Source organism: Poromitra crassiceps (genome assembly GCF_964638095.1).
Source record: "Poromitra crassiceps genome assembly, chromosome: 6".
Classification (NCBI taxonomy): domain Eukaryota; kingdom Metazoa; phylum Chordata; class Actinopteri; order Beryciformes; family Melamphaidae; genus Poromitra; species Poromitra crassiceps.
Genome location: NC_139627.1, coordinates 29247102 through 29264286, shown reverse-complemented (window position 1 = coordinate 29264286; position 17185 = coordinate 29247102). Strand labels below are relative to the sequence as shown.

The 17185-nt window shown below is 41.0% G+C and overlaps 1 protein-coding gene across 1 annotated transcript in view; it reads left to right on the top strand.

Moving 5' to 3' along the window:
- The window catches only part of LOC310777833 (polycystin-1-like protein 2), a gene marked incomplete at both ends in the record, with an annotated part of 69238 nt that overhangs the window by 6988 nt on the left and 45065 nt on the right, over nt 1-17185 (top strand). The window contains 6 exons of the mRNA XM_083638185.1: nt 522-653; nt 9987-10172; nt 12457-12582; nt 14481-14641; nt 15428-15548; nt 16887-17018. Of these exons, the coding sequence (XP_083494311.1) occupies nt 522-653; nt 9987-10172; nt 12457-12582; nt 14481-14641; nt 15428-15548; nt 16887-17018 (858 nt within the window). The remainder of the gene's footprint in view (nt 1-521; nt 654-9986; nt 10173-12456; nt 12583-14480; nt 14642-15427; nt 15549-16886; nt 17019-17185) is intronic.

Below are 17185 nucleotides of genomic sequence, written 5' to 3'. Positions count from 1 at the left end.
TCCCCTGCTGTGACCTACCACTGACCTACAGGCTACAGCAAAATACATTAGAAACTATGTCAGTTTAGGGCAGCTCTGTCCTTAAATGAGTGCGAGTTGATGTAGTTGCAGGGAATGTATTTATGTCTGAGGATACTTTACCAAAGGGGAATAATTAAAGCAGAACCAGACTAACCATTAAGATCCTGTTTGCACTAAAATCCTAACCTTTACAGTAACATTCTCCATTTTCCATGGGAGGTTGCTGTAAAGTTATAATCTCAAAGATTTTCATGTAAATACATGTGTTTTTGCATGTTCCCAAATTCAAAATTGGAAACTTTCCATGCGAATTAACAGGGATATATGGGAATTAATGAGGATTAATAGGAATGAACTGGAAATGTTAGGGTACATTTTACTAACTCTATTTAGCTTGTCCAACAAACAAATGTAACAAATGTCCTACCGTTGTTTGGATTATTGGAAGTCACATATATTAAATAATTGCCTTCTGTCCATTCTAACTGTGTTTACTGCAGGTGTGTGTGCTGGAGGAAGTAGCCGGGCTGCAGGCCTTGGTAGTAGCAGAGCAGGGCGACTGTCCTCAGTCTCCAGATCTCAGCATCGGTGTTTCTCTCAAACGGGGAGCACCAGTGCTGCTCCTCTTCTCTGTGACTGGAGACAGTTGTTGCTTCTCTGAGACCAGAGAGATGCTGCAGAACACACAGAAGATGATTTATCACATCAGAAACCCAATTCAAGGTATATTAATAAAATAGTTAAGTGAGCCATTTATCTGGCAAAAATACTAGCTAATTTGTGTAAAACATTTAATGTTTCTCACTGGTAATTAATTATTTACTAGAATATACATGTCAATATACTGATAAGTATCATTTCGCCAAAGAATAAACTTAGTATTGTTAATTAAATTCCTTCAAAGTCTTAACTACATAATTTTATGAGTCTGGAAAGACATGGATGTAGACTGCAACTTGATTTGTTGGCGGTACGATACATTTACATACATACATCATAACAAAATGTTTTGTTCCAGGACCTTTCCAAGTGAAACTCAGAGCGTGGAATGTCTTCTCCTCTGTGGAAGTGGATGTGGATACGCTCAGCATTGCTTCCTGCGCCATTCATTCAGTCCTCCCCCATTTGTTGAAATTTAACAATGGTGATGTTGGACTGGTAAACAGCTTTATACTCTTTTTAGAGACGGTGTTTCCCCCCCTTCAACCTCCTTATTTTGCCCGCATTGTTTTTTACTGCCATATACTCTGACTGCCCTTTTCTTACATTTTAAACAATGCATACTGTTATTTACAACTGCATAATTTTGTTCTCATTTTCAGAGAGAGAAACATGTTAGAGTTGCCAGATCTCCAACAATGAAAATCATTGCAAAACCTTCAAAGACGGTTTCTGACTCCAGTCAAAGCATTGAACTTAAACTTGTAGAAGTAGAAGATGCAAAGTCAGGAGAGTCGAGGAGTAGTCGCGGCAACAGAAACGTGGAATGGGAATGCAGTAAGGATCATATATTTATCATTCCAGTTGGTATACTTAGAAACTCAGTAAGATAGCAGGTATGTGATTTTCAACAGATTTTGATTGTTACTGGTGTTTATATGTGAATTGTTCTGAAGTGCCAGTTAAGCCAGAACATAGCAGCATGCAGAGGAGGAGAGTGGAAAGGGAAATCATCTCTGGTTCTTTTCCTCAAGGTGCTAGTTGCCTTGTTTGCCTTTTCTAAACGAGTTGAAGCTGATTGGAGAAGCAGTCAGTCTAGTTCAGAGTGCCAAAAATTCATCTGGATGGAGGGCCGTGGGCCAAAAATAAATGTTCATGCTACGTGAAATTACATTAAAATGTATAATATATTTTATAGGCAATTCACATTGTAAATCTAAAATTATTTTTCAAAATAATAAAAACACTTTTAACAGTAATTTTATTAGTTAGAGTTGATGGATTCCCTAGGTCTTCTACTTTGATATGTTATAAGTATCATCACTCTAGCTTTAAAAATGAGCTCGCCACAGCCTACGAAAGACAGTAATATTGTCTGCGTTTTTGTGTGTCAAATCCATGGCGGACCAAAACAAACAGAGGGAGGGCCAAACTTGGCCCCTGGGCCCTAAATTGGTCAGCCATGGTCTACATGCTGTGCTTGTAGCTTCCTATACATTTCATTGTTCTTTGCACCAGGCTGGGGCCTACCGTAAATTCCGGACTATAAGCCGCACCTTTTTTCCCGTTTTTTGGCCTTTTTTGGCCCCTGCGGCTTATATAACGGTGCGGCTTATCTATGGATTTAAAAAGAAAAAAAAAAAAAAAAAAAAAATCTCTCTTTTTTAGCACTCTTTCTAACTATAAATCCACTTCTGTTTTAATTTCCTCTCTTGCCCTCTTTTCACCACACTGTATGACACTGTGTGCACTGTAAATAACAACACAGGTGGTGTTGTGTTATGTTGTTTTGTTGAAATGTTAATAAATGGGAGCTTCCTCAAACAGCCATCTCTTTCCCGACAATCCCCTCTGTGCATGAACCCTTACATATGGTAATTAAACATTAAAACACAATAAAAAAAATAAAAAAAATACCATTAAAACACCCGCGGCTTATAGTCCGGTGCGGCTTATATAAGAAAAAAATAGTCAACTTTGCAGGTGCGGCTTATACACCGGTGCGGCTTATAGTCCGGAATTTACGGTACTTAACATGTTGCTCCATTTTAACATGAATTAGCCGAATAATAAACTTTACTTTACTAAGAATCTCACGCGCTGCGCACGCTCGATTCCTAGGCTTGGCCGCTGCGTGGCCTTGCCGTCCTGCAGCTCACCAAACTGGCCCTGTAGCTCGCATTCGCAGCTCGGCCGCTGCCCGTAGCTTGGCTGCTGTGTGGCCTTGCCTGCCCTATTGGTGCACGCACAATGTCTCCCTCTCTCTCCCCCTCTCCTCTCTCCACCCCTCTCTCTCTCTCTCCCTCAGCCTCTCTCTTCCTCTCCCTCAGTCTCTCTCGTGAGCCTCAGACTAACCATTCACCAATCACAGCCATTCTCACAACAAGGCGGTCCGTTTAAATACGGCCTCCTCTCTCACTCGATCTGCTCCACCCATGCTGCCTCACACTGCTGCTGCTGGCAATGCTTTGCCTCCACCACCCCAGCCTCCACCTTTCTAGCTCAGAGTCTGCTTGGCTCAAAGGCTAGTCATGTATTCTAGCTCTAGAGTCTGCATGGCCTCAAAAAGTGAACATGTTTTCCATGTCTTGCTTAGGCTCCCTCTGTTACTCACTATGGCTTAAATTTATCTGGAATCTTGTGTCGTCATGGGGGATTTGTCCGGCCCTCCCTGCTCGGCGTAGCATGTGACGAGAGTGTTCTTGAATGAATTAGTAAAATACTGAAAACGAAGAAGGGTAGCAGACAAATATGAATGTTTTACAATCTGGTCATTGTGTGTGTGTGTGTGTGTGTGTGTGTGTGTGTGTGTGTCAGAGAGTGACGAGAGTGACTGAATTGCTATTGCAGTAAAATTATAATGATTTGTATCATTGTAACCACAGAGCACCCTTGTAATTGCCAAGGAAAATGGGCCACAGAGACCCATACCATAGAAGGAAATTGCCTACCTGATCCATTTGAATCTTTTAAATATAAGGCTAAGGTGACGGAGGGAAGAAAGGAGGACACTGCATCCATATGTATCTATTTTATGCCCACATTAAACACACACATTCAACTATGGTATGTAATTTGTGTGTGTGTGCACGTGCGTGCGTGCGCTTGCGTGTGTGTGTGTCTGTGTGCATGTGCGATTATACGTTGGTGCACTGGCTGCACGTGCAACCCCTAGTGGCCAGATGATTTTTTTTTTTAACTTTTTACCTTTTATTTATACAGGGGGAGTCTCACTGAGAGCAATGCTCTCTTTTTCAGGAGTGCCCTGTTCAGAATGTGTTGTCATATCCTACTATAGCGTTCAGTGTCTCCTATACAGTTATCTATTTGTGGAGGTACACCACAATAGATTTTGAGCACCACAAATAGATTTTGACTGCCACATATTAATTTCAAGTAGTTGACTGCAAACACCTGCTTTAGGAGCCCACTAGATGGTGCTCTGAGGCCCACCAGTGGGCCACGGTTCGGTGGTTGGGAAACACTATCATGCAGATAGAATAGGCTATATAAGGAGACAATTATTTTTTCATCACTGTAAAGCCACAGCATAGTGAAGAGGATATTAATATGATGTGTGTAGTTCTTCATATCTACTAGCCTCTTCATTTTGCTCTCAGAGTGCCCCAGATTAATGCATTTTATTTTAAAATTTACAAAATTTCTTTTGACCCCCCTACCGGAGTAATATTGACTTCTGGGTGGTGCAACCCCTGTTTGGAAGGTCTAGAATCGCCTATGTCTGTGTGTGTGGATTTATGTGTGTCTGTCTGTCTGCCTGTCTGTCATGATGACAGTCAGTCAGCCATGTTCTTAGCACCAAATCTGATTTAGAATTGTACGTCCTACAATATTATATAGTGGAAAAATCTGAAAAGGGTGATCTGCCACGTCTGCAATAACACATGAATCCCAAAATTCTTCACTTCATTGGAAACCAAATTAATTGATTTTAACAGAGAGTGTGAGAGTAAGATTCCATTTACACCTGGCATTAAGATGCGTTTTCTGCCATCAGATTGCAATCAGATTGTACTTGACCACATTAGCCTGATTCTATTTACACCTGGCGTTAACATGCGTGTTCTGCCATCAGATTGCAATCTGATTGCAATCTGATGGCAGAAATGGGTGTCCTCTCAATCCACATAAAGTTGCTGTATGCAGATTGAGAGGACACATTGCATTTACACTTGTGTTCAATGTGTACACAATGCGTCCCTGACCACCTCCTGAGGTGGTTTGGCCGATCAGATTGCAATCCGTCTTCAATGTGTCTTGGGGGCGTGGTCAAGCACAATCTGATTGCAATCTGATGACAGAAAACGGATGTTAATGCCAGGCAATGTGAACATTTCCAAATCATGAATTACAGCACATAATGTAGACCGCCCTAAATTGAAACTGTTGATCGACCATGGAGTACAATGAAGAATTAGGTTCTTGTTTAAAATCAATGGTAAACACATGGTTACTAGATAGCAAATTTGAGATTTGAAATCTTTTGTGCATCATGCCTCTGGTTTTGATCTGTCGTACTGTTTATTTCAGGTGTGTGGAGGGTTGTAACCCAGTGAAAGAGAACAGAGATGTAAAAATTAAATCCGACAAACAAGTCATTTGGCATATTCAGGATCCAAAACCAGTAAGTCTGAGAAATCAACAAATTGTGACCCAGTATTTCTGACTTCATGAGAGTTTTCAAAATTTTAAGATGAACTGTTCTGTTAACATCATGTTTCTTGAGCAAGGCATTTTGGAATAAGAATTATTTTTACAGGTTGAGGAGAACAGCTGTTACAGTCGGCGAAAGAAAAGGCCGCTTATAGAGAGACAAGATGGCGGGACTGACTATACTGTCAAACATACGCATCTTAGAAGCGCCCAGCAGTCTAACCATCAGGATGTCATTGTGATCGTCTATAGTAAGTAGCCTATGCATTGCTCAGTTAAATTATGTCATGAATGCTCTGTTGTTTTTACTAAGGAAATGTTAACTTCTCTGCACACTTTATAATAACATTCAGTCGTAAGTCATTTATAAGCCTTTTTTAATGATGAACTATTACAAAACATGAATACACATTTGTAGATGATTAATAAATTCTATGTTAACATATCACAAGCATCTATAAACTTTTAGTAAATTAAGTGTTCCTCACCTGTTATAAATGATGTGTAAATCATTTACAAGGCTTTCTGCATCCCCTAATCTAAAGTGTAAACAATTCATCACACATAATTGTGTTACATGGGGGTTAGCTACATTTGTGATCATTGAAGCCAATGCGAAAGTGTATTCAACCTGCATTCTTTTGAATGGCCTGCAGGGGGTGACCCATTGGTTTGTGGACTTCTGTTTATATGGCATTTTGGCATTGCCATCTTGGTTCTTGCACAAGACGGTGCAAGACCAGAGGTTTCCCACAGAGCCGCAGCGCGGACTGCTTTTGGTCCGTGATCGGCAAGCTGTGCAATCAATGGACAAGCAACCTGTCAATCACCGCCTTAAGAGAGATTTTACCCAGAATCCTTCAGCAACACTACTCAAAAGCCACAGTGGTTTAAAGCTGTGGGGGGAAATCATTTTAGGGTTTAGTTACCCTTTAATGCTGCAATAGCCTACCGAACATGCAAAGGCTTCCATCAATGGGTCATATAGGCTCAATTGTGTGAACTCATTTGACAATAGTGACTCACTGAGTCACTATTGCCAAATGTCAGCCTGACATTTATTTACATGGAAATCTTTGAGATTATCACTTTAAATTACATTTCTGGGTTATCATTGTTTAATCTCCCAAGGATCTGGATGGATCCTGTCAGAGACCTGTCACGATCCAGATGCCAATTGAAGATTGCTGCATCTGTTGGATCATTGTCATGCTCTTCAAACTGTTGGGTGTGATTATTTAAATTCTGTCAACAGTGATTGGAGCTTGCTAAGCCATCTAAAGCAGCTTTTTCTTTCATTTTTGGGTCTGTACCCATGAGTCATAGGCCAATTGTTTTTCCGTTTCCACATCACAAACTACTGAAAGTATGAAGGATCAAGGATGAGAGATAGGTTTCTCATTTGGGTCGCCAGTGCAGAACCACTTCAATTTGGAAAGTTTTGGCCGCAACCTGATTATGAGCCATCACCACTATTTCAGTAACAAACCTGATTTGACTAAATGTTTCAGATTATTTTCATTTCATTTTGATCACACATCATTTTTTCATATCCTGACTGCAGGAAGAGAGGATACACGTTGGTTTTCAAAGTACACCATAACGCTACCATCGTCTGAAAAGAATCCAGCGGCTACCACCAGAACACCGGCTGGCTATGTTACGACAGCCAAACCCAAAGCCACTCCACAAAAACCCTCTGGAGGCACTGGCACTACAACCAAATCACCTGCCACTGACAGTATCACAGAAACTCCTTGTGCAAATTGTGGCAACTCTGACAGCACCACTAAAAGTTCTTATGTAACTTCTGACATCCCTGGCAGCACCACAGAAATTCCTTCTGCAACATCTGGCAACTCTGGCAGTGCAACCAAAAGTCCTCCTGCAACATCTGGCAGCCTTTCATGTAGCATTTTACCTCCAAATGGAACTGTCCTTGATGCTTTCAATATAATCTGCAAGACTAAAATTCCCTGTCCTAACTGCCAGTACTGTTTTAAGACTGATGAGGGTAAGTATTCCAACATGGTAAAGTTCCTGGGGGTAAGAGGACAGAATTATCAAACTGTAAAAATCACAAAGTTACCATATTCACTAAAATGGCATATACCACACAGTGGCGTCATACCCATTTAGCGATCCATTTTCTAAAGAAACCCCCAGCCATGTCCTCAGTCAGGAGGTTGATGCAAGAGGTAGGCTATTTAGGGGATTATAGAGAGATAGAGATGTATTTGTTCCTTTGTGGAGATGTATGCATATTTAATTGAAAGATGCATTGTGTTTAAAAGAGCTATTATTACGATGTTGACAGGTTCCTTTAATCTGTGGCTTTATTATCTCTAGTAATCTCTAAATTAATTTGTATTGTGGATATAAATTAGCATTTTTATGTTATGTTATGCCCCTTAAAGTCTTTGGGTGAAGCAGACAAGATTTAGCTCGTATTCTAGAAAAGTGTAGAAGTGAATAAGTGTCATTTTCAATAACCATAACAGTACAATTAATTGTCATGAAAACTTCTAAATACAATATTTATCCTAATATAAAGATTACTTAGCTATAAAAACTGATCTAGTGACATTTTAAAATGATCCCCATTAAGTCTTTGAATATAATGCATAAATTATATATATTTTCTTTTATTATCCCCCCCCCCCCCCTCCTTACCACATCCAATCTTTAGGGATTATTCTTCCAGAATGTTGTTAGTCTTGCCAAGGACTATCTTCCTGTTTGAAACATGTCAATTTGTTCTCAATTTCAGGTAGACATCTGCGTTGTAGTAATAAAAATGAGGTAAAGTCTGTATTCCTTCCTCCTGGGACGAGCATTTCCAATTATAGCCTCACTATTGTGGCAACTGCAAAAACTGGCAAGGACACATTCAGCACCACCATAACTACACAGGTTTGTAAAGAGAGAGGGGGGGGGGGTGTCATTGCTCTTGGATGAATATCTATATTGTACCTCCCCAAAATTTAGCTCTTTGGGAATTAAGAAAGCAATTAGTATTTTCCACATGCCAAATAAATAATTAATAAATACAAAATACAAAAAAGTCTGAATTGATTCAACATTGTCCCCATGGTAGTAAAAGTTGCTTCTTCTCAGACCATGCACATTTTTTATTCCTAAAAAAGAAAAAGAAAGACACCAAAATTGCAGTAGTAAGGATTTCATATAAGAAAGCTCCACTTAAACCACATTTAGATTTTAAACAGTTAGCTGAAGCTCTGAATGTTTCGATCCATAACATTAAAAGCAAGTAAAAGTAAATAGTGAATATGGCAGAACTGTAGAGCCCTTAAAGGAGAATTTCCCTTAAAGGAGAATTTCGTTTTCTTTTAACCTGGACCTATCTCCTGGCAATAATTATGATTTGGCCACTCACCCAGCGGTGTCCGCGGCGTTTCTGGCCGTCCTAGCGTTGTTTTGAGATCAATAGCATCCAAGTCAGTTGTAAAATGGAGCTGATTTGGGGCCAAGTGGGGTGGGTTCGATTCCCGCCTCCTCCAGTCTGCATATCGAAGTGTCCTTGGGCAAGATACTGAACCCCAAATTGCTCCTGATGGTGTGCCAGCACCCTGCGTGGTAGCCTGCCACCATCGGTGTATGAATGGATGAATGTACCTACTGTTTGTAAAGCGCTTTGGATAAAAGCGCTATATAAGGGCGGCTTTAGCTCAGGAGGTAGAGCGGGTCGGCCAATGACGCAAGGGTTGGCGGTTCGATCCCCGCTCCCTCCCAGCTGCCGTCGTTGTGTCCTTGGGCAAGACACTTAACCCTCCTTGCTCCCGATGGTGTGCAGGCACCCTGCGTGGCAGCCTGCCGCCATCAGTGTATGAATGGGTGAATGTAGACTACCTACTGATTGTAAAGCGCTTTGGATAAAAGCGCTATATAAATGCAGGCCATTTACCATTTACCATTACCATTTATAAATGCAGGCCATTTACCATTTACATTACTGGTCCACAACTTAACTCAAATCAACTACCAAATTTCTTATGATTTTACTTAGTAACTAAGATGCTTAGGGGAAATGTACTGGATGTAAATGTAATGGAGTAAAAGTATACATTTTATTTGGGAAATGTAGTGAAAGTAAAAGTTGACAGAAATATAAATACTAGGGATGCACGATATATCGCAATCATATCGGTATCAGCCGATGTCAGTCATTTTTTAACATAATGGGCATCTGTCCGATGTTGCAATGTCAGTTATCGGGATCAGCCAAAATCTTCACATTGAGAGAAAACAATGCAGCAAATCTATGATTTATGGGCTTGTTTTGGAGATAAAGAAATGCATTACTTTTTCAAATTCACAATGTTTATACATGCTTTTCATGTACAAAATTTGATTACCATGGAAATGTGTTTTTATACAGATCATATCGACATTGGTAAATATCGGTTATCGGCCATAACAGCAATGGTAATTTCAGTATCAGCCAAAATGTTCATATCGGTGCATCCCTAATAAATACTCAAGTAAAGTACATATACTCAGAAAAATACTGTTATTACTTTGTTACATTATACCACTGAACCCCAGGCTAACAGACTCCAATTAGTCTGTGGCTAAGTGCAGTGTGAAAAGCCCTGCTTGTTTCTCCTCAGGTGCAGGACTCAGCGGCAAACTCCAGCTCCTCAGTCGAGGACCTCCAGTCTGCTGTGAAGGATACTGTGGCTCAGATGAAGGACCAAGGCCTGCTGTCAGGAGAAACTCTGGGACAGTTGTTCCAGTCTGTGGCTGCAATACTCAATGGCCAATCTGATAAATCACAAAAAGCTGCTAGGCAAAAGGTATACCAAGACCACAGAATGCACACAGGAGGGAAATGGATTAGTCAGATTGTTGTTTTAGAATCTACAACAACAATCTCAGCCGTTGTTCTAGAATCTAGAACAACAATCTAAGTCATCTCAGAAAACAGGATTTTAACATTATGTAGAATCTAGATGCTGTTTACCTCATAAGTGGAAAAAAAACAATGGATGGGAGAGATACATTCAGAATCAGAATCAGAAAGACTTTAATGATCCCTGGGGGGAAATTGGGACAAGTTACAGTAGCTCGCTCACAGAACACACATAGCATAAAATAAACAGTAGTAAATGCGATAGTAAGCAAAATAAGCAGAATAAGAAGAATAAGAACACAACATAGCATAGAATAAACAGAAGTAAATGCGATAGAAGCAAAAATAAGTAGAATACGTCTAAGTAAGCAAAATATGTAGAGTAAGTATACATTACGTGCCAATTATCTTTATTGCACACTGGACTTATATTAAGTCGGCTTGCCCTATACGTTACACGTGGCTCAGCCAGGCACAGTTAACCTATCGGCTGGCTCAGTCTCAGGGAGACTGAGCGTCTCCGAGGTGCTCTTTTAAGAGAGGCATTAAATAGACCAATGGCCACAGGCAGGAATGATTTCCTGTGCCTCTCCGTATTGCATCTAGGTGGAATCAGTCTCTCACTGAACGTATTCCTGTATTTGACTAGCATGCTGTGGAGTGGGTGCGAGTCATTGCTCATGATGGAGCGTAGCCTGGACAACGTTCTCTTCTCTGACACCGCAGTCAGAGAAGAGACTGGATTCATGGTCTGTAATGCATTTTCATCAGTTATGAGAATTTTCTTGAAACATATGTGACTTGAAATAAGGCATATAGCATGTAGCATAACTTGATTCAAGAAAGTCCTTCGAGTTGATTTGATGCATTTACTTGATAAACATTTAAGGGTACTATTAACACATTCAGTGCCACAGCGCTTCAGTAAAATTGTCTGGAGCCTGTGCCAGATTCACTTCCATTCAGTTGAAAACAGCTATAGAATTTTTTCTATTATGGCTATATTAACGGGGCTGGACTTTAATGAAACATTGAACACTCCTGCTTCTTCCAAAGAAGAAATTTTGTTTCTAGACAGTTCCATTATGAAATTACAGCCTCTCAAAAAAGTGCACTTTCAAGGGTTTTCTGTCGTTTTTTTTTACTTTCCAAGATATAGGCCCTTTTATGAATACCTTTTGCACTCTAATTTCGAGCACATTCACTGACTCTGGCTGGTGTTTTCTGATGTGGTGGCGTGTGGTGTGGTTTCTGTGAAGCCTGTGTGCCACACACCCCTCTCCCCCCCCCTCCCCCCCTCCCCCCTCTCCCCTCTCCACCTCTGAGCTGCGGGCTCCTCCCACACGCACAGAGTTTGTTTTCTCGTTTTTGCCCCGGACAGATCCCAGCGCCCATCAAGAAGGAAATGATGCGCGCTGGCAAACGCGACTGAACGAAAAGGCTTGGCCGTTCGGCTTCGGATGCTGGCTTTCTAGGAAATCGTGTGTAGATAGATAGAAGCATAAGAGCTCAGTTGTGAGCGCGGATGCAGCCGAGCCCACTGTCCGCTGTAGACAGAGCAATATATACGGCTCTGGCAGAAAGCATGCATCGGTTTCCACTTTCTCCGCTGTCTCCTGTACAAAGTAAAGGATCTGAGGTGGGTGGAGCAGCTCCTGTGACGATGTTTAAGGTGGCGCCGTGTGATCCCTTGAAGGGATTCATGCTCACTGGCTAGGTACGACCTTAAACAGCAGAATTATGGAATAATATGAATTATGATTTTAGGACGTCCACAGACGTCCTTGGCACTCCTCGTTACTTTTTTTTAGGACGTCCACAGACGTCCTTGGCACTGAATGTGTTAATGAATGATTGTTAAGATGGATATACTGTATCTGGTAGTGTATTGGTTCATGCAAGGTAGGCATTTGGTTTTACACACACTATATGACCAGGCAGATCTGTGACCCACAATGAGAATATTTACATTCGTTCATTGGTAAGAGAACATTTTAGATATGTCACTGGAGTGAAAGTGATTCTTATTTTTAATGGATTCATTAAATTCATCTCTGGAGAAAATTAAGAGACCACTGCAAAATTATCAGTCAGGTGAAAAAGACCCTACTCATCATCTAGCTGGAGAGGAGATGCTGATTTAAGAAAACATTTGTGTGGGCTCTCCTTTTTTCTTTTAAATGCTTGAAAAGCAAACTTGTGAATGTCTCTGGAAGTTTCGTGAGCAGATGCTGAACACAATGATGAGCATGGTGATGGACGATACCAAGAAGAATCCACAGCAGGTTGAGGTGATGGCCAGAGGGCTGGTTGGGATCATCAAGAAAGGCAGTGAACTCAGTCCCGCTGCCCAGGTATGTAAGACCCACATTAGAATATTAGGATCATGGTCAACAGCACAGAACGGTGGTCATGGTACCAGCTGAGACGCAGGGCCCCCAAAGGCGCTCCTAAGAAGCACCTTGGGGAGTGGCCTCACACATGTTGGAAACTTTAGCGTAACTAGCTCCATGGTGAAACTGCTCCCATTCATGTTGGTGGTGATGGGGTGGAGGAGGGACAAAGGTATACGCAGAGACTGGAATGACAGCAGCATATAGCATAGTTCTGTGAGTAGCACAACAGTATACTGTAGGTGACGTGTATAATACATAACCAAACCTTCCACAAAATTTTATGCAAATCCGTTCATAACCTTTGGAGTTAACCTGCTAGTAATCTCCCAAGACAGATTTTCGATTTGCATGAAAATCTGTTGACATGGTCGAAGAAAATTGGGATAATAGCACTGCTAATAATATCGCAAGCAGTCGCTAAAATTACCATAAAGTGGCGGGGCCAGGCGAGTTGAGTTAGGGTGCCGGTTATTCGGGTATTGAAATGAGCTTGCCCCCAGAGGTTGGGGTGTTTTTTTTTTTTTTCTTAACCGATGATGGATTCCCAGATTGACCTGCTAGCAGACAAACAGACCTACAGAACCTGGAGAAAGCATAAGGCCTTGGCCACACTCATCCGGGGTGTCTGTCCGTGTGCGTTCATTTCTCTGTTCACTTCCATTCATTTTCAATGACAGCTGTCCGACTGTCCGTGGAGTACTCAGAAGCGTACGTATCCAGAAAATTTGCATACGTTTTGATGGACAGAAAGTTGAAGAGGGATGAACTTTTTCTGGATGGACGTATCGGATGGTCGGATAGTCACTGTCCGTTTAGCCAATCAGAGTTGAGGTCTCGAGAGGAGGCGTTCCGAGATTTGTTTCAACTTTTCAAAGAAGATGGCCGAGGCGGTGAACGATGCTATGGGATTCCCCAGCAAAATTAGTAAAATTGTGTGATTTCACTAGGATTTCAGTGACTAGAAGTTAGTCCAAAGGGAGAATGTAGTGCATATACTTCTCTCCAGTTATCTGCACATGATCTACATTATATTATACTCGCGCTGTTCATGTCATTTGCATCAAGTCACATTTCCAAGGAGCTGCACGCAGGCTGCACAGGCAGGCTCGCCGGCCGCGGAGCAGCCCCGGCGCTTTCGCCGAGGGGTTTGACGTAGACTCAGTTCTCATCGGACAGACATCTGTCCGTTCAATAATTCTGTCCATTTTCTGACGGATCAGTGTGGCCAAGGCCTAACCCCAGTAAGCCCCCAGACTGAGATCATTAAATCCTAAGTGCGCTTTAGATCTTCTTCTTTTAGGATAGCTGCTCACAGACATCGACAATACTTGTAGGTCTATTAATGTCACATAGTATTGTTACATAATGCAACACTGTTTGGATCTCACCTGCAATTACCACTCATCGCCATAGGTGTCACCCAAGAGAACAAAGCTGAAATCTTAGACATATAACTTTAAACTCAGAACTTTAAAAAAATTTGCAAGTGACCCTAATCATCTTCGGTAGTATTAAATTGTGTGTGTGTGTGTTTTTTTATTTATTTTTATTTCAGGTGACCCTATTTGAATTCCAGGCGACCCCACTTAGGGTCGCGACCCTAGGTTGGGAACCACTGGCCTAAGGGCACTTCTTGCTCAGAGTCCACAGACTATCAAAAATGGCTCCTAAAATCACACAGGACAAAGACAGATAAATCCTGATTCCAGTTAATGAAACAATATTTGTTTAAAAGACATTTGGCCTTTGCTCAGCCCTGTCTGTCATTTGATGTGTACTGGGGGTTTGGTATCAGAACTGAGACGATATAAATGTTTCTGTATGATTATCTGAGTTATGTTGCCTCCCACCACTAGAAACAGGCTTCACTAATGGTTGCAAGTCTCAGCTCTTCCCTCCTCTTGGATGCTGGCAAAGATAACAAGAAAGAAATACACACTGTAGCCATCACCATTGTGGAGGCAGCAAGCAATATCCTGGCCTATGCTTCTAATGTGAGTCGTTTCACCTTCATACAGTGTTTTCAGATGACTGACAAAAAGACGTGGCCTCCTCTGCCCTAATGACATCTTATCCTTTTCAGAAAGACCTCTCTGATCATCTTTTCAATGCTATGAACAATATACAGAGTGCATTGTTAAAATCACAAAAGGTTAACGAGGGGCCAGCTTTTCTCCAAAAAGATAATATCGGTGTGTTAGTTCAGAGGTAAGTTAGGCAGAAGGTATAAAAGCAAAAGCATACACCTCAATTACAAGCTATGAATTGACTGATCTTACAGATTAGTCTGTTAGTTTTCTTAACTGGGCACAATAAACTTTACATAGCTGTGCTATGTTTACCATATAAAAAGCATATTGTTTGTGTTTCTCATTGAAAGTAGTGGGTAAGACTAGATGTTCCCTCATTAAACTTGAATCAAACATACCCGTATTAGCAAGCCGTTAATTGGTACCAAAGAAACATTTTTGTCATGAAATAAGGGCCTAGTGAAGAAAGCTAGCAGCAGACTACAATTAAAAATATATATAGCGTAACTTTAATTGTAGACTGGCTTTGTATGCAATTAGTGGCACAAAACTACAAACTTTTACTTTGCAAATTAAACTTTTACTGTTGCTACTGTATGTCACCAAACTCATCCTCAACATTCCAAATGATCATACCAACCCAATTCATGATTTTCATTGGACAGTTTTCCTGCAGAACTCCAAAAATACTAAGTTGCACAGACCCGAAGTTGCATTAAAGTCGGACCATGTAAAGCCAACCTCATTGCATTTATATCCTCTTTTCCCCCCAGAGTGACTCCAGGAAATTTGCAGCAGGAGCCTATAAGTATTCCACATGGTCCCTCCCCCAGCTTTTCCCTCCCATCCCTACTTTCAAACATCATTCCTTCAGAAGAACCAGTAGATGTTCGAGTAAGTCAGTAAGCGTGTGCATGTGCCAGGGGGTTTACAGAAGATGTACAGATGCAGCCATCTTCGAGGTGCCTGGGCCATGACAGGTCCCTGACAGGTCCTTGGCAGATTAAACAAAGATAACACAGAAACCTAACCTAATATACTTAAACTTAACTCATCTTATCATAACTTAAAACAATTAAACTTATTAATAACCACTATAGGTAGCATTAGTTTCTCTAAAGCAATGTCCCATGTGGTGTAACAAGTTCAGTTCTTTGTTATGGCCACTGCCAGACATAAGGCAGCGTCATCTGAAGATTGCTGCCACTGTACTGTACTGTACTGTACTGTACGCTCGATTTCAATTTGCCTCAATCTCTCATACTTTGAGCCAGGGGCGGTTTTAGCATCAGAGCTTTGGGTGGGCTCAGCCCACCCAAAGGTCATGGACCACTGAACCCCTAGGGGGGTCCGGGGGCATGCCCCCCCAGAAGAAAATTAGAAGAAGTAAAAATGGATCAAACTGGCACACTTTGAGATCAAAATGAAGAGACTAGATCTATGAAGAACTACACACATCAATATCTTCTTTACCGTTCTGTGGTTTTACAGCAATGAAAAAATAATTGTTTCCCTATATATACTATATATATTCTGCATACAGGTTACTATATGGTAGAATTATGTTTGCATACATAATACCAAAATCACTTCAGGGGAGTTTCAAGCAAAGTAACATTTTGCTTTGTAGGCAAAACAAAAGTAAAATTAAATCAAAAGGGAACTTCCTAACTTATTGGCTGGAATAATATTCCGACAAGATAATAATATACTGTAAGCACTAAAGCAGGAGTTTGTAGTCAACTAGTTGAAATTAATATGTGGCAGTATTTGTGGGGGTCAAAATCTATGTAGGGTGTACCACCACAAATAGATCAGTGTATGGGAAACACTGACTATTAAATTGTGTGACTAGAAAAACACCAATAAATCTGAGAAAATGTACTTTAACAGCACTACAACGGTGGCATTACAAATGGTATTATGAAATTATTGTGGGAAAAAACAAGAATGCCACTTTTTTTCATGAACTTTAAGCAGAAAATTAAAAAATAGTTTTAAAGCAAAAATAAATAATAAATAAAGATAATTTTAACAGAAACTGCTACTAATGACCACCATGGATTTGGAGAGAGACAAAAAAAAACAAAAAACAAAAAATTGGGTGGCTGGGCTGACTATTTTTGTGTGGGCTAAAGCCCACCCAAAAAAGGCCTAGAACCGCCCCTGCTTTGAGCTCACTGTGCTCACAATGTGGTTTTAACTTTACTCTTTTAATCCGCTCTGACTCAGATGTTAAGCCTAAAGGACAACCCATTTTCCTGGAGTGGAAGTGGAAACATCAGTGGGTTGATAGGAGCTCTCTCCCTCGCCAGAGAGAATGGCTCCCACATCCCTGTGGAGAACCTGACTGAGGAGATCGAGGTCAGTGTACTCTAGTAGAGGATTGTGCTGTCTTTCTGGTCTATAATCTCCTCAACATGGCAGGTTCTCTATGAGGATAAGGGAAATGTGGTTTTAAAAAGCATGAGGGCTGCCAGGGGAGAGAAGTATTTGTTATCTGAGAACAGACATGATCTCAACATGAATGA